General features: G+C 41.0%; 1 protein-coding gene across 9 annotated transcripts in view; it reads right to left on the reverse strand.

The window, feature by feature from the left end:
* Positions 1–18,100, reverse strand: part of MAGI2 (membrane associated guanylate kinase, WW and PDZ domain containing 2) — a 1,339,556-nt gene that overhangs the window by 105,898 nt on the left and 1,215,558 nt on the right. For all 9 annotated transcript variants that reach the window (XR_005982860.1, XM_041723679.1, XM_041723675.1 and 6 more), the window contains 2 exons: positions 15,115–15,334; positions 14,518–14,661 (listed from right to left, as the gene is read on the reverse strand). Coding sequence is in view for 8 of the 9 variants with exons in the window: in XM_041723679.1 (XP_041579613.1) it covers positions 14,518–14,661; positions 15,115–15,334 (364 nt within the window). In the remaining variant the exon portion in view is untranslated. The remainder of the gene's footprint in view (positions 1–14,517; positions 14,662–15,114; positions 15,335–18,100) is intronic.

The raw sequence follows: 18,100 nt of genomic DNA on the forward strand, positions 1-18,100 counted from the left end.
ATATGGAGCATGAATGGGAGAAATGAGACACCCTTGGGATCCCATCTGGCTACTGGAATAGTTCTGGATAACAAAGAGGAAGGGTGGTGGTGTGGCAGTTGCAATGGAATGAAAGGAGGAAATGCCTAATTTGGGATCTGACTTAAGTTTCCTTCAGGTCCATTTCCAGAAAGACCAGACGGAAGCAGCCGGCTTCCTTCGGGCTGGCTCTGCTCAGGACTGAGCACACTCCCAAGTTAAGTAGCTAATTGCAAGTGTCACCTCAGCAGCTTCCTCCCCAATTCCCTTTGATATTCCTCCCAGTTTTCCCTCTGGAGCTAGGAAGGCAATATTTGAAAACGACCCAATATTCAATATTCATTAATCCTTCTCCTTGCTTACGTACATTTGACCTTAACTTCCCTTTCTGGGCTCAATCATTCTCTCAAGGTCTCATACAAAGCAAAGTGATGCTAATAGGTTGAGGAGTCTCCCTCTCTTCCCGCAAGAAGACTAATATTGCTGACAGTGTCCTAAAGACTAGTGGTATATCATCCTCTTGGCAGATAATTACACTAAGGCGTGAGACACTAAGATGGCATAATGTCAGGAACTGGTGGCTGGTTTGAAATGGAAAATGAGTGCCTTGGACATTTAACAGGCAGCTGGAAGTTCGGGTTAGGCATTTAGGAGGGAAGTCAGCCCCTACACCCCAAAGTTGACCAAAAAATGAGACAAGCCTGCCTTGGAGGTTGTGCTGTTTTATGCAGGATCAAGGAGAGGTGATGGATCCCAGTGGGGAGACGAAGTACATATTGAAAAACAAGTATGTCGTCAAGTTGAAGTACCCGGGAGTCAGATACAGTAATGACCTCTTCATCCTGGCGAAGGAGGCAGCCGTGTTCCTCAGGTCAGAGCAGAGGTCATTACTTTGTTCAGTCGCGCAGATGCTAGGAAGCAGTGGCAGGGGGAGACGGGACCAGGGTCTGAGGATGCTGGATTGCCAAGGAGGCAACACTCTAGGAGCACCCAAGGAAGAACCATGAGTGGCCTGGGAATCACATTCCAAGAATAGAGTACGCAGCTCGCAACATGTTCTGAGTCACTCTGCTGTGCAAACCCAATCCTGGCGCGTCAGGATCAAGATGTACTTCATGGCCACTGTTCTGACTAAAACAGAGAACTGAGTGGGGGACGGGGCACCTGAGTGACTCCGGGCCGCCCGCACCAAGAGCCTTAGGTCTGGGGGAGTGATGCAATGACAGAGGATCTCAAGCACAGGGCTAATCTGCATAAACGCAGGGAAGACATTTCTCTCTCTCTCTCCCCCCCCCCCTTTTTTTTGGAAGACATTTTTATAACAATGAAGAGGGGAGAAATTTGGACTTATTCTCAGATAAAGACAGAGCAATGATGGCTTAATACGAAGAGGAAAAAAAAAATACGAAGAGGAAGCTGTCCTCACAAGTCCTCCCCTCATTGAAGAGGCCACTAAAATGTGCTTGGCAGATCACAGCGGTGGCTTGTAAACTTTCTCATCCTCTTCCAAGGGCAAAACCCAAACCCAAACCGAAGCCATGAGTAGTTAAAATGCAAAGATTCTCCTCACTTCTAATCTATTCAATTTCTCCTCTGTCTTTTCCGACCAAGACGCTATCCTAACACTAACCCTTTGATTCCTCACCAGACCTTTAACTAGTCCTCATGGGAAGCTGCTTTTGAAATGGTTCAAAGTTGGGCATCCAATAGAAGAAGAAACCGGGCAGAGAGATGGAGCCCCCCCACCCCCCGTGGGATAATGAACCCTGCATGATTGACAAGGGAGGCCACGCTGACGACGGAGCCAGCTCTGCTCCCTGTGGCTTCCTTCTCTAATCAAGACAACGCTCTCCCTCATTCCTGGAAGGGACGCATGTAACTCATTTAGCACAGTGCTCACAGGTCAGGCCCTGGGAAGAAAAAGGTAATGGATTTGATCTTTTTGAGAGGTTTTTCTTGCCTTTCATAAAAGGTGGGGAGCAGAAAACCTCACACTTGCAGACATCTGAAGGGTGGGTCATGGTGGCAGCTGACAGACGACTGGGCGCCTCAGTGAGGCAGGCTGAGGGGACATGGGAGAGGCTAACGGTTACATAGAGAGGAGCCTTGGGTGTTTACTCAGTGTCAGCACCCAGAGGCAATGAAGGACGGACTGGCTGATCTTCTGCCATGCAGGGCCGCAGACACCATCTACCCAGGCCCAGGGAACTGTCTTACTTCTGCAGTTGGGCTGCTCTTTCCACTCCTGAGCGCTTGCTATCTCCTGCCCCTCACGCTCGCTTTCATCAGCCTCCTTGGCTCGTCTGTCCACATTGAACTGACGGGCTCAGCTCTGCCACGTTGGAATATTCTCTTGAGCTCTGGCTTTCCCCTCCCTCGACCGATGGCCCTGCTCTCCTGTGTACTTTCTGGAACAGGCTCCGGCGCCCCTGTCTTGTAACCCTTCATCCTGTCATGTTTTGCATCCCTCATGCTTTTGAAGTTCTTCATTATGTCCCTCTTGCCCTACTTTTCCCTTTTTTTTCTCTTCCACTCCTATTCCTACCGTGTCATTCACGTTTGGTGACTGGGAGTGTACGTATGAGGAAAACAAGTTGTGAAATGTCACCTAGTCTAAGGTTAAAGGCATTTAAAGAATGGTAGGCACGACAAGCCCACTGTGTCACCGGCCCTGCCAGAGTGACGGGATGCGCTCCGGGGAGGACGGTGGGCTTAGGGCCAGGCACGGGGAGGACACCGACCGAACGACCACCCAGGTCATCCTCAGGTGGCTGAGGCCTGCCCCCCAGCACACAGCTGGCCCCCCGGGTTCTGCCCCCCAAAGGCTGGCGTTCACACATTCTCTCAGCAGCCAGGAGCAGCGAGCAGGCCCCGGGCCGGCGGGCGCTAAGGCCAAGCTTGCCCTGGGGGTGGGGGGGCTCAGGGGGCCCAGCTCCAGTGCTCGGTCAGCTCTCCTGATGTGGCCACACTCGGGGACGTGAAGTCAGCACCGCGGCCACAGGCTACAGAGGGCCACAAGCAGCCGCTGACAGGCGGGGGTGGCCTGGTGCGAGGCCCAGAGGAGCCTTCTCGGAGGATGAGGAGCCTGAGTGGACTGAGGAGGGGAGTCAGCCGGGGGGGGAGAGGGAGGCCCGGGAAGCCCGGCCTGAGGGGGGCAGGGCCTAGGGCACCCAGGGCATCGACAGCCTGCTTGGGGCACCCATCTTTGCCCTGAAAGCAAGGTGGGGGGGCACAGAAGGGTCTTATGCAACGGGCAATAGATCAGATCTGTGTTTTGAGAAGGAGCTCATCTAACTACTGGGGGTGGGTGGGGGGGGGCCAATGCAAGGTGATGTGCTCTTCGAAGCTTCCATAACCTCTTGACATACATACTTCCTTAAAAATGCCTTCGGTATCTCTGGGCTTGGAGTCCTGCTAATTTTAATAGAAACACAGACCTCGGTAGGAAGGAGGGGGAGAAAGAATAGGAAGAAACGCAGGAATATTGAAGTAGATGCCTTGTCCTTCCTAGAAAAAGATTATTCCCATTTAACAGAAGAGTAAAATAGACTCTGTTAAGTAACTTGCACGATGGGACGCCTGGGTGGCTCAGTGGGTGAGAGTCGGCCTTTGGCCCAGGGCGTGATCCCAGGGTCCTGGGATCGAGTCCCACATCGGGCTCCCTGCGAGGAGCTGCTTCTCCCTCTGCCTGTGTCTCTGCCTTTCTCATGAATGAATGAATGAATGAATAAATAAATAAATAAATAAATAAATAAATAAATAAATAAAATCTAAAAAAAATAACTTGCATGATATGGAGATATGCTACCATGCTGTGAAGTGCTAGAGCTGCTCCAGCTGGTCCTGCTGGCCAGGAGAAGAACACTTCCTCCCGCTTGCCCACCCACAGGAGGCTGGCATTTGAGGCTCTAGAGCAGCTCTAAGCTCTTGACAGGGTAACTAGTCCAAGATCGGGGTTAGAGAGCCAGTGAGGTGCTGAGCTAGTATAGGAACATCAGACCTGCCAGGCTCCTGTTCTTTTTACTGCCCCCTTTCATTACAAAGAAGAAACGGGCTGTGGCAAGAGGAAAGGGAACAAGATAGGGGATGGACTAGGAAGTCCAACAGACAGATAGAAACTTCCCCCTAGGGGTCTTCAGGGTAAGGAAGGTAAGGAAGCAACTGAGTGGGCTGGAGACAACGAGAATATCTCGCATGAGCTGACTGGAAGCAAGCAAAGCGCACCAGTTCTTTTTTTTTTTTTTTTTTTTTTTAAGATTTTATTTATTTATTCATGAGAGACACACAGAGAGAGGCAGAGACACAGGCAGAGGGAGAGGCAGGCTCCATGCAGGGAGCCCGATGAGGGACTCGATCCTGAGACTCCAGGAAAAGCGCACCAGTTCTTCAGTGAATGTCAGTGACCAGAGGCCTCAGACTGAGACAGACCCACTGATGGGTGTATACGGCTATTTTTACCCATTTTTTCCCCCTGGGAAATAGTGTGTGCAAGAGAGTCTCTTGTTGCTAATGGAGACAGCCTCGCTGCTTTGTTTCTCCGGATCCAAGGGTGCATTAAATCAAGACACCGTGTGGGGCCCTTCAGGGTCAAGGGCGGAATAGGAGTAAGAGGTGGAGGGCTGCTCCCCTAGAGTCCCACAGAGCCTCCCGCTGGCAGGCCCACTCACCTCTGGCCCCAACAAGCAGCCCCGGTCGGGGAAGGTCAGATAGGATCCTTCCGGAGCGGTCACTAGGAACCTGCATACTACTAAATGTGTCCCCAACCCAGAGTAGATTCCTCTTACCTCTGGCCGGAGATGACAAACCCAGAGAAATCTATTTGAGCCACCAAAACAAGTTTCCTGGGAATGAAGACCACCCTTAACATTTCAGATACAAAGGTGAGGCATAAGAGCAGCAGTTGAGGCAGGTTTTTCTCAGCAAGCCCATTTCTAAGGCATTTCGAACATTGCGGCAGTGGTGTCTGTAACAGCACGCGGAGCATGCTTGCAGTTTTGACTGGCTGCACTGGGACCCACACCCGCTGCTGTAGGAACTGCAGCAGCCTCCCTGCCCACAGCCACTCTACCTTCTTCTTGCCCTATATCTGTTTACAACAGCGACAAAAATAAGGTAGCTTTGATCCACACATGGCCTGCAGACTTGTTTTGTTTCACATGCACACTTTTTAAAAAATTAAACAAGACATTTAAAAAAATTCTGGCTGATTTTTAAAAATATGGATTTTTGCTTTCTCTTGAAAGGTCGAAGATTTAAAAGGAGGAAGCAAGCATCACCTCTGATCAATAGCTGACCAGGGCTCATAGTGGCTGCTCCTCAGAAGCGCCAGGGCTCTCCATGCTTCACACATTCATGTTCCCTGCCTGGCCTCTGCAGACACGTGAATTTGGGACCATCCTTCCCTCCTTCTGAGACTGTGGGTCCAAGCAGAGCTTCTGTACTGCTGAGGTGGCAAAATGTGGCAGAGGGTAAGGAGGACACCATGCTTCTCTCTGCCCAGAACCCAGCATGAGTGCATGACAAGGGCTTTAGGAGCATACAGACTTAGCCCCTTGTCTGTGGTTCTCAGGCAGGGCTGTAGCTGGGGCAAGGCCTCCCTAGAAATCAAGAATAAGTAGCAACCAGAAATTCCCCAAACATTTAAAAATACAAAAACAAGAGCACCTTCTAAATAATCTATGAGTCAAAGAGGAAATCATAGTAGAAATTAAAATATATTTAGAACTTAAAATCATGAACATACTACATATCAAAACTACAGCCTTAAATTCATATATTATTTATAGAAATGAAGAAAAGCAGAGAATTAGTGATCCAACTTAAGGAGCAATAAAAATAACAAAAGGGTAAAAAAAAAAACAGAGGGAGAGAAATACTAAATATAAAACCAGTAATGAATAAGCAAGAGAACAAATATATAAGCTGGTTCTGTAAAAGAATAAGAAAATGGACAAATCTCTGGCATGATTCATAAAGATAAAGAATGCAGAAATAAACAGCAGCAAATAAATGAGATGGGGACATAAAAACAAATCCTTCAGAAATTAAGTATATAATAAGATAATATTATAAATACTTTGGAAACTAAGATGGAATAGGCCAACTATTAGAAAAATAATTTATTAGAATTGACCCAAAAATAAATAGAAAACCTGAAGAATACCCTAGTTCTTGTAGAAATGTAATTAGTGATTTAAAATTTTCACATGAAGAAAGCACATCAGACTTGGGTGGATTTCAAGGTGCATTCTACTAAACATTCGAGGACTATTCTCAACTTATATAAGCTTTACCAGACAGCAACAACAATGACAACAACAGAAAGTATGATTCCTTCTCACTTTAAGGTTAGAATAACATTAATATCAAAATCATTCAACAACACTACAAGAAAAAATTTCAGGTTGCTCTCACTCAAGAACAAAGATACAAATATCCTAAAGGAACTATCAGAAAATGAATTGAGCAATGCATAAAAGGATCATCATGAATAAGTAGGGCTTATCTAAGGAAATCATGAGTGATAATAACAAAAAACCCATTAATATGATTAAGCATATAAATCAGCATGTTAAAGAAAAAAGATCATATGATACTTTCCATGGATATAGATTAGTACATAAAATTCAACATGAATTCCAAATAAACTCTCTAGTAAACTGATAATAGAAGGGAACATCCTTTATCTGATAAAGCTTATCTATATAAACTCATTAAACATTATGTTTAGTGGTGAAATGTTAAAAGCATTCCCTGTAAGATCAGAACTAGAACAAGAGTGCTTGCTTTGACCACTTCTATTTAGAGTCACACTGGAAGTTGAACATGTGCAGTGAGATAGGAAAAAAAGTAAAAGAACTTAAAAGAAAGACACAGTATAATTTGCAGAAAATGTGTTTACCTATCTAGAAAATCTAGAGATAGCTACAGATAAATTACTTGAATTAATGAAAGAGTTTAGTAATTTTGCATGATACGATTGATCAACATACAAAAATCAGTTCTCTTTCTTTTCACTGGTAACACTTTATCTTAATATTACATTAAAAATACTATATATATGGGCACCTGGGTGGCTCAGTCAGTTGAGCATCTGACTCTTGATTTCAGCTCAGGTCCTGATCTTAGGGTCATAAGATAAAGCCTGAGTGGGGCTCTGTGCTGAGACCAAGGCTGCTTAGAATTCTCTCTCCCACTCTGCCCCTCCCCCATGCTCACACATGCATGCACACACTCTTCCTCAAAAAAAAAAAAAGCAAATCAAAACATCATATAAGAATTATATAAGAACGTTATATAAGAACATTATATAAAAATAAAAGAACCAAGTGCCTAGAATCAATCTAGCAAAATGTTTGCAGGTATGTTATGGAAAAAACTATAACCTTTGAGCAGTTTATGGAAAGCCTAAATAAATGGATTATATCATGTTCATGGATAGAAAGATTCAATATTATAAAGATTATAAATATTATACAGTTTTCCCACATTTTTTATAGATTCTAAACAATTCCAATAAAAATCCTAATAGGACAAGCAAGTTCTAAAAATTTATATTGAAGGGGAAAGATCCAAGAACATCCAGACATTCCTGAAGAATTAAAATGTGTGACCGGGGATGAGGGGATGGGCAGCTTCTCTATCAAAAGTCAAGACTTATTAAAAGGTAGATAAGTATAGTGTTGATGCAGGCACAGACAAATAGAACAGAACAAAAGCGTAAATAATCTATGAACAGACCATTGATTATAGAATTTTTATTTATTATAGGGCTATCATTGCAGATTGGTGGAAAACGAGGGGACATTCAGCAAATGACACTGACAGGTGGTTAACCACATAGAAAAACTGAAACTGGGTTTCTTTCTTCTACTACACAGAGAAATCGATTCTAGGTGGTTAAATACTTAGAAATGAAAAGTAAAACCATACAACTTTTAGAAAAAGATGTAAGAGATCTTTAAGAATATGAGTTAGGGAATAATTCTTCAAAGATGGCATAGAGAGCAGAAACTATGAAAGAAAGGGTTTATTCAGTCAATTACACTGAAATTAAGGCTTTCTATTTATCAAAGTACATCATAAAGAAAGTGAAACTACAAGTCATAAACTGGATTAAGATATTTGTAATACAGCAATCGATGAAAAACCATCACCAAGAACATAGAAACACTTCCAAAATCAATATGAAAAGAATAAATAATTCGACAGAAAATAGGGAAAATAGATGAATAGGCATTTGTATGTAAGAGATAACACAAAAGGCCAATAAACATAAGAAAAGATGATGGACATCATTTTTAATCAAGAAATTACAAATTCACACCTATGTGAGAATTCACAAATTCACACCTATGATGTGTCATTTTTCTGTCTACCAGAATGAGAATTAAAAAGCTTGAAATACAAGTTTTATGAGGATGTATAGTCGGGGAAACTCTTACACTGTTCACCTGTGTATAAAATTTGTATAACTACTTAGGAAAATATTTTTAGTTAAATATATGCCCACCTAGTTATATAGTCTAGTCTAGAAAAATTCTTCCATATATGAGGCAGAAAATACACATAAGGATTATAATCGTTATGAAAGGCTGGAAACAAATGTCCATTGACATGGAAAATCTCAAATTTCCATGGATAATTACTAGAGACTGTAGCATATTCATACAATGGAATGATTTGCAGCAGTGAAAATAAGTGAACTATAGCTTCATGCATCAACTTGGATGAGCCTTATGAATATAAAGTATAAAAAGCAAACCACAGAGAAGGACACGTACAATATGATTCATTTATAACGTTCCTGAAGTGTGCAAAACTAAATACTATAGTTGAGATATACACACATATGTAGTAAAACTGGAAGGAATTATAAGTGTTTGTTTAGAGTGGTGGCTTTCTGGGGGCTGGAGTGTGTGGGGAAGTTGTCAGAGGAGATTGGTCATATTCTATTTCTTAAGCAGGTCTACGGGTTTATGGGTGCGTGAATCAATTTTAGTATTTATACCTACTAAATATGTTACAAATATTCTTCTAAATGGTTTTATATTTAATAAAAACAATATGCAAAATATTTATTCCGTAGTCACAGGCTAGTCCTGCCTAGATCACAGAAAGAGATGGGGTACATTAAAAAAAAGGCTATCAGGGAGGATGTGGAGAAAGGGGACCCCTCTCACACTGTTGGTGGGAATGCCGGCTGGTCCAGCTACCCTGGAAAACAGTGTGGAGGGTCCTCAAAAAATTTAAAATAGAACCACCCTATGATCCAGCAACCGTAGTACTAGGTATTTACCCAAAGGACACGAAAAATACAGATTCGAAGGGATACATGCACCCTGATGTTTATAACAGCGTTCTCAACAATAGCCAAACTATAGAAAGAGCCCACATGTCCACTGACTGATGAGCGGATAAAGAAGATGTGGTGCATATACATACAATGAAATATTACTCAGCCATCAATAAGAATGAAGTCTTGCCATTTGTAATGACGTGGATGGAGCTAGAGTGTATTATGCTAAGCAAAATAAGTCAGAAAAAGACAAATGTCATATGATTCACTCATATGTGGGGATTAAGAAACAAAAAACAAATGATCATAGGGAAAAAATAGAGAGGCAAACCAAGAAATAGACTCTTAACTGTAGAGACAAACTGATGGTTACCAGAGGGGAAGGACATGGGGGGAATGGGTGAAATAGGTGATGGGGATTAAGGAGTTCACTTGTGATGAGCACTGGGTGTTAAATGTTAAGTGTTGAATCATTACAAGTATACACCTGAAACTAATATTATACTGTAGGTTGACTAGCTGGAATTTAAATACAAGCTAAAAGAAAGAAAAAATATAGATAAGCAGTATTTTTTTTGCACATTGTTCAGTCTACCAAGGTTTTTTTAGGTCACCCTGAGGCCCACTGTAGGCAGACTTGTGCATATGGGTTTCAAGAAGGTAAGCCATTTTATAAATAAGCTCATGCAATGCTAAAAAGGCATATACAATTTTTATACAGCTGTTTGGTGGTGAAGCTAAAAAATGATGTTTTTTTAAAAAAGATTTTATTTATTTATTCATGAGAGACAGAGAGAGAGACCCAGGCAGAAGGAGAAGCAGGCTCCCTACTTCCCGATGTGGGACTCGATCCTGGACCCTGGATCACACACTGAGACTAAGGCAGACGCTCAATGGCTGAGCCACCCAGGTGTCCCAAATGATGTTCTTTTTCATAATAGAAAGTATGTTTTATGGAAATGGGGAATATAATTACATTTTATGGAAACAGGAAAATATTTTACCTTTTCAAGAGCAAACCTGGTCTCCTTTCAGATTCTCTTTTAACTGGACTGTCAGAATTTATTTATGTAATTAGAAATACTATGCTTTCCTCCAAATGTCTCTTGATTTCTTAAGATCCCTTGATTCACCAGTAAGTTATTCTGTATATTCATTATTCTTTGCCCATGTTTCCTATTTGTTTTCTGTTTTAAATTATAATTGTGTCCCTAAAAACTTGGTATCAGATATTTGTTCATCAGTACAAACACTTTATTACTCTCAACTTTATTAGACTATTTTACAAATTTAAAACATACTCCTTTTTAAAACATAGTCATTAATAATCTCTAATAATTTCCTACACTTTTCCTTAAAATCTGAATGCTGTTTGTGTTTTTCTTATGACGTTAGCCTTCCTGAATGACTGAAAAAAAAAATCAATCAGACATGATGGTTATTCTATTTTCTTTTCCCTGTATTTTCTGCATTTAAATATTATGTTTTGCTTGCTTACTTTTTTTTTTTTTTTGAGAGAGAGAGCGAGAGAGAGCATGCACTTACATGCGTGCTCCTGTGCACACACGGAAGGGGGGCGGGGAGAGGCAGAGGGAGAAGGAGAAAATCCTAAGTAGGTCCCATGCCCAGCATGGAGCTCAACACGCAGCTTGATCTCACGACCCTGAGATCATGCCCCGAGCCGAAATCAAGAGATGCTCAACTGACTGAGCCACCCAGGCACCCCAGACATGCTTTAAAAATATTTATGTGCCATTGTTTCTTAAAATCCCCAGTGTGAGACGGATGTCCTCGTACCCTTGCTCACCACCTTCTCTGGCACCACTGGACCTGACTTTCTTGTAGTACTAAAGAGGCATATGCCACCACTGTCTTACAACTAAGGCGATGATAAAAGACCCAGGAAAAGTCTCAGGTGCAGAGGCTAACATCTGGTGCATTAACTAAGTGTTCAAAAATGCTATTATTTACATCCCTGACCCAAGGGCTTAGTAGCTCATTAGTTGTTACATGAAATGATTTTTCAGAATCATCCAGCTCTTTCACAGTAATTCTGATTTCATCAATTCTAATTATGCTGTGTTTCATTTTAGATATCTAGCTATGATCAGATCATTACCCGGCTTTTTCCTTCTGTTTCTGATCATGAAAAAGGGGGAAAAATCTTTTCCACATTGATTTGATCATAAAGTGGGTGTGTGTGTAGTTTGTACATAGAGGAAATGATAGATTAAGACTGAAGGTGAAGGAATCACATCAATAAGGAGAAACATGTCTGGACGTTTTAAAGGCTGGGAAGAACCTGGTGTTAGCTTCTGTACTTCTTGGGTTTATTTCTAATGATGGCCCATGAATCCTTTGTCCACCTATTTTTCTTAGGAGTCTTAGAGCTTTGCGACCAAGCCCTAACACCCATGGAGTGCAGAGCTGCCTTATAATTAAGATCTGTGTAGGTATCTAGGCCCCAGTGGTATCAAGGGGGGGGATCTTACAGTAAAATGAAAAACAGGTCCCTAATTGATGGTATTGTAAAGTTTCCAAATTGGTAACCTAGATATCATCCAGTTTATGCATTAGTTTAAAATAATCCACTGAATCATGCAAATACTGATCGATCCTAGTCCTTGCCAAAATCATTTAAATGCATCTGTGAATTACAGGTTATTGCCAATTACTGATAAGCACAAATGAAGGTAGGAAACATTAGCTTAAATGATTTAATCATAAACATTGAAACAAGATCTGATTTAATTATGTGCTATGATGAAGAACAGCTATGCAGATACAAAATATTTACCTAAATCTGACAGTAGATAATATGAACATGGTGAAGTTGTCTCTTTCCCTGACATGCAGTTAGTCCCTGGACAAATCCTCCACTGGTCCATGAGTGAGAAAACGAGTGCTAAATATAATCCATAAAGAGCATAAAACAGTCCATCCATCCCTGCTAAGTTCCCAGCCTGAATTTAAAGATTGGAGATAAAAATCAACCAGTAAAATTTTATACATGGAATTTCTGTGACTCCACAGTGGTTCTTTTTCTTTGAGAATTAAATTATATATATATAATATATATATAATAAGCCCAATGAACTAACCTGTATTATCTAAAACTGTCCATAACCAGCCCTTTTAGATAGCTTGCACACAGAATAGGTTGCTCTATAAATCTAGCACGGACAATTATAAAATATTGCTTATTTTTATAATCTTTGAAACGAAGTTAAAATACCATTTTCTGAAACCCAGTTAAAGGACTCATTTTTATCACTTGCCAGAAGAAAAAGCATCTTTCATAAAATTGAGCACCTGCCTACAGAATTGTAAATCTGTGTTTACATGGATTTAAAAAACCTCTGGTAAACTGTTGGAACAGGATGGAAATCTCCTTAGACAAGACCTAGGGGGAATTAACAAAGCCTGAGCCACACATATCCTATCTTTGTCATACCTGTGTGGAGTCAGCTTCCCTCTGGCTCAGTTAGAAGTTCTCAAACTTCAGTTTGCATCAGATTCACCGGTGGGGTGTGTGTGTGTGTGTGTGTGTGTGTGTGTGTGTGTGTGTGTGTGTGAATGACACAACGCATCCTGTGACCCCACTCCTAGAGTTTCTGATTCAGTAGGTCTGCAGTGGGGCTCAGAATTTGCATTTCTAACATGTTCCCAGGTGATGCTGATGCCAGGGACCCAGCAGAGAACTATTGCTCTGGCTTGAATTCTCTAAGAAAGAATGTTCTTTTTACATAAGAGGACTTCTATATTTAGGCTTCTATGCCTTGGGAGTATTGTATGTATTAGCAGCCATTTAGATCATGTGTTAAAAAATGTGGCCACCGCTTGGAACCCACACAGGCCACTGTGGGTGTGGGCAGGTTTTTCTCTCTCCTAGGGATCTGGTTACTTCACTCATGGCCTTCAAGTTGTGTTGCTTTCACCTGCACTACAAATAATTTGGTTTATTTAACCACTTGTGAGTTGGCTTTGCAGCATGTTAAGAAAGTACCCTTTTGTGTTTAGGAAAGCCAAGAGGGCTAACCCTAAAACTCTATGTAGAGGGGGTCAGAGGAGGCTGGTGTTGGCTCAGGGCAGGGGCTGTCAATCTCGAGAGTCAGCCCCCACCTGGGTTCGTATTCCAGCTTGGATACTTCCCTGTTGTCAAAGAATTCTGAAGAGAGGGAGAAAAATTCACCTGATTTATGTTCTTCCTACTTTTGCACTGTGGATGACTCATTTTCCTTGAATGAAAACCACAGAAATGGTAGACTGGGTGGTAGGAACAACCGATTCATTCAGTTATTCGGGAGCAAGTGGTAGGTGAAGCTTAGACTAAGAATCTGAGGCTCCAGAAGCCAAGAACCACAGCTTTTCTGTATTAATTTAGAGGACAAAGAGGGAGGGCAAAAACGAACTCCAGATTTTATTTACAATAGCTAACTTTTACTATGGGCTTACTAATGGCCATTTTGCAGAAAGAGAGGGAGGGAGTGAGAGAGGGAGAGGGAGAGAGAGAGAGAGACAGAGACAGAGAGAGACTAATATTCTATACTGTTATCAAGTTTTCTTTTGTACCTTGAGATGTTTTGTACCATCAATCAGATGCCTCAAAATTGCTATACATTAAGAAAAATCCACCTCAACTTACGCTCTAATTGGAAAATGCTGCCATTTTTAAGGACAACATATATCTAAGAAGCTTAGTCCCCCTTTTTTTTTTCCAGTAGCAAAGCCAAAGGACTAGTCAACGCAAGAGAAATCTTTCCAAAGAGACACAGAACCATTTGATTAATAAGCACAGAGGAAAAAGAAAGCATAAAAACAATAAAATAAATGTCAAAAGATTTCCTCTCAAATGAAAACTAAATATCATCAAACCATAGGAAAAATTATGGATCCATGTTTTCACTTCAAACTATTTTAGGTTACTTTGTGCATTTTCTTTAGTTTGCTCTTCAGAGAAACTACATCTTTAAAACACTACAATGAGATTTGCCAGTTGGAAGGCTATACACTAGAAAATGAGAGAGAATAGAATTCTTAAGTCAAATTCTACCAAAACATTAGAAAAGTGAGTCATGCAATGGAAAGGAGGTAAAACCCACGCCCAGCCTGTTTGCTGAATCACCTGCTTCGGCACTCTGATACTACGGTGAGTTTTTCTTTCAGAATCAAGCAGTTCTATAAAAAGAGACTGTTCTTACCCTCATCCTTCCATTCCTTATTGCGGGCCCATCTTCTGCCAATCTCAACACGTACAAATCCATTTTGTATTCCCTTCCTCCACGGATGCTGAATCCAAATCCTTTGGCTCCTTTCTCCATGTCCACAGTGAAATAATCAAAATCCTTTAGAGTTGGAGAGAAAATGGAATAAACAGTTGTTTAACATTAGAGAAGCTTCTATGGCCAGTCTCTCTGTTCTCCCTCTCTCTTCTAATTAATGTGTCCCAAATGATGGGATATTGTGAGAAGAAGTAATCTGACTTTGCAGTCTAGTGAAATGCAAGGCAAAATTTCAAAGGCTCAAGCAGATTTGAATGCAGTTTACTTGGTCATTAGGAGAACTACTGTATAGTGTGTTTACTTTGGTGTTCATCCCCTTACTGGGCAAACGTAATGAGTACATTTGGCCTGAGTGATATTATCACGCCTTTGAGTTTTCTCATTCACTGCTGTTGAGCACCAGAAGTAAATATATCAGAGGTGTGTGTGTGTGTGTGTGTGTGTGTGTGCACTCGTGTGAGTGAATTACAGGTTTGCTCATTAGCAAAATGAAATTTAATGGGGTCTTTGAGGTACCTGGGGCTGCCTATAGTCTGCCAGAGGGTACTGTCTGGTGTCAGGGGAGTGCTGTCTGTAGTCCAACAGGGGAGGCTGCCTGTAGTCCAAGGGTGGGGGTTGCTGGTAGTCCCCTCCTGGGGGCTGCCTGTAGTCCAGTGGCGGCTGCCTGTAGTCCGTGAATGGAGGCTGTCGGATGTCTGGTTTCACATCTTGCCTTGCTTTTACTTCTGATCTGTAACTAAATAAATGGAAATGGGATTTGCTCTGATATCTCAGCATTCTAAGGAGATTAGAATGATCACATGACCTCCAGGCACGTCTGGGCCACCTCTCTGTGTGGTCCTTTTGATTGTTCAGGAATTTGAGAAAATTACAGATAGTAAGTATCACTTTAAAATCTTTGACAAATGCCATATTGTATACTTTCCATTTGGCTCCATAAGAAAACAAGGTAAACATGATGGCTCAACCACGACTTTGTGGAAAAAGACTTAAGGATATCCCTCTTTGACTCTGGCTACTTAAAAATGTACAATTGTAGCAAATCTAGGGAATTAAACACTTAGCTATACATCTCAAAATACCAGTCTGTCTCAACACCAGTAAACCAACACTATCAACCTCTCTCTCTCTTTCTCTCTCTCTCTCTCCCACACCCCATTCATGACTTCATGAAAGCACGATTGAAGTGATCTCTAAATACTCTATAAATATATAATTAAGGGTTATTTTAACCCGCTAGGTTGGGTCTTTCTGAATATCTTACCGAGGTTAAAGGAGTGAGAGCAAAGTATAATCAACAGCTACAAGTCAAGTAGAAAGTCATTGGGTCATTCCTAAGAGTAGAAACATTACATAGAGTTTAAATACGAGGCTATAACTATCAGATCAGTATCAGGTGCTATTATCAGATACTATTATGGCTGTAAGACAAAAGGAAAGGCAAAAATGTTTATGTCCAACATGTGTCTCTTTCTTGTTTCTAGATATTACTTAAATAGTCCCTCACCCCACCCATGGGGGGTACATTCCAAGACCTCAGTGTTGTCTGAAACTGCAGATAGTATTGAACCCTATAAATAGTACGTTGTTTCTTGTAAGTACATACCTATGATAAAGTTTAATCTGTAAATTAGGCACAGCGAGAGATTATCAACAGTCACTAATAATAAAATAAAACAATTATAATAATATACTGCAATGAAAGCTATGTGAGTGTGTTCTCTCTCTCTCTCTCTTTCAAAATATCTTATTGTCCTGTACTCACCTTTCTTGTGATGCTGGGAGATGACAAAATGCCTGTGTGATGAGATGAAGCGAGGGAAATGACCTAGGTACTATGATTACGTTGTGTAACGTTAGGCGAGGCTATTACCGAGCTTCTGGCAATAATATGTCAGAAGGAGGATTATCTGCTTCCAGACCATGCTTGAGCTTCATGGTAACTGAAACCATGGAAAGCTAAACTGCAGATTAAGGGGGGGGGGGTGCTATTGCACTTATAAAATAAATATAGAAACCAGAGCTAGTTGTTTAGTGCTGCTTGGTGAATCCGAATTGCTCTAAACTGAAGGGGTTTCCAGTTCCAAAAAGAGACTAACATAGATCCCCTACCACTATGGGATCAATAATAAGGTACACTGAAAAGTTATCACCATAGTAGAAAGGCCACTTAATTCTGTAATTCATTGTCTATTGTCACAGCAACAGTCCATAATGAGCTGCTCAGAATTATAGGAAGATTGAAAAGAACACATTCTGTGTAATGACAATTTTATCTAAATTAAATTTACTTAATTTTTTTTAAAAATTCAAATTTAAATTTATTTTAAATTTATTTTAAAATAAAATAGAGAGGGTTTGAAGAATTGAGAAAATATTTAGGACCAAAGAAAAACTAAAATATGTCAAGAAAACAGGATCAAAACTAGTGAATGTTTACCTTTAAAACCAGAGGTTTTTTGTTTTCTTGTTTTTTGTTTTTTTTTTTTAACTGACTTAGGGCCTCACTGATGCTAATTACTACTAACTATTTTTTAAAAATCACTCACCTGAATAATTGTCATTAGTGCAATCTAATATTTGGTGAGGACACACTAATGATGTTCAGCAGTAGATGTATTTATTTGGGGCTTTTGGAATGGGGTTAGTAAGTTGTTACTTTAAACAACACTTTGAGCAGGTCCCTTTGATACTTAACCCTGTAGAAGTGACACATTCCTCTTGTGAATGGCACAATTGGGGCTTTGCTTTCTACCTCAGCAGGGTGTCCACTCACCGACTGGGAGTGTGCATGATGAGAACAGAATTATGTAACTACGCTACGAATTAGATGCTTAACCGCACAAACGCATGAATTAAACAAAAGGAACTGAACTGGCTGGCATTTGTTGGCACGTGTTGATTCCTTCCCAGGAATTGTTTTTGGTAGATTAGATGTCACGCTGTTTTGAGCCATGGCACCAGTCACTTTATTTTCACCATCCGTGTGGTAGTGGTGTGCAGGATCCATCATGTGCTCCCCTTCCAACCAGATGTGTCACGGGTGTAGCAAAAGAAGGTGAAGTGTCGAGTCTCCCCAAAGATTACACAACAGCCTAGAATAGGAACTGTTAAAATGCAACAGCTGTCATCCAAGTCTACCTTCTGGCACTCAAATTGCATTTGACACCAGTGCCATGTGTCAGGATTTTGTGTTGAACCGTCCATCGAAGAGTCTTTAATAAGAAAAATACGCTTAATATTTCATGAGCGTTGCTAACTTTTAAGTGAATGATACCCTGGCATGAGCAAAAATTACGTTGATTTGAATTTGTGAAATGCCTTATTTTCAGGAAAACTCAGTATTATTAAAAAAAGTATAGCCTCTTTAAAATTCCTTCACTCATGAAAGCAGGTATCAGTATAACTCTTTGTAGTTATTAATCCCATTAAAGAGATTTTTGAGATAATAAACTCAGATTTTTAGTGTAAATTCTAGCAGAATTTTTGTATAAGCAAGTTC

The sequence above is a fragment of the Vulpes lagopus genome, chromosome 11 (genome assembly GCF_018345385.1).
Source record: "Vulpes lagopus strain Blue_001 chromosome 11, ASM1834538v1, whole genome shotgun sequence".
Taxonomy (NCBI): domain Eukaryota; kingdom Metazoa; phylum Chordata; class Mammalia; order Carnivora; family Canidae; genus Vulpes; species Vulpes lagopus.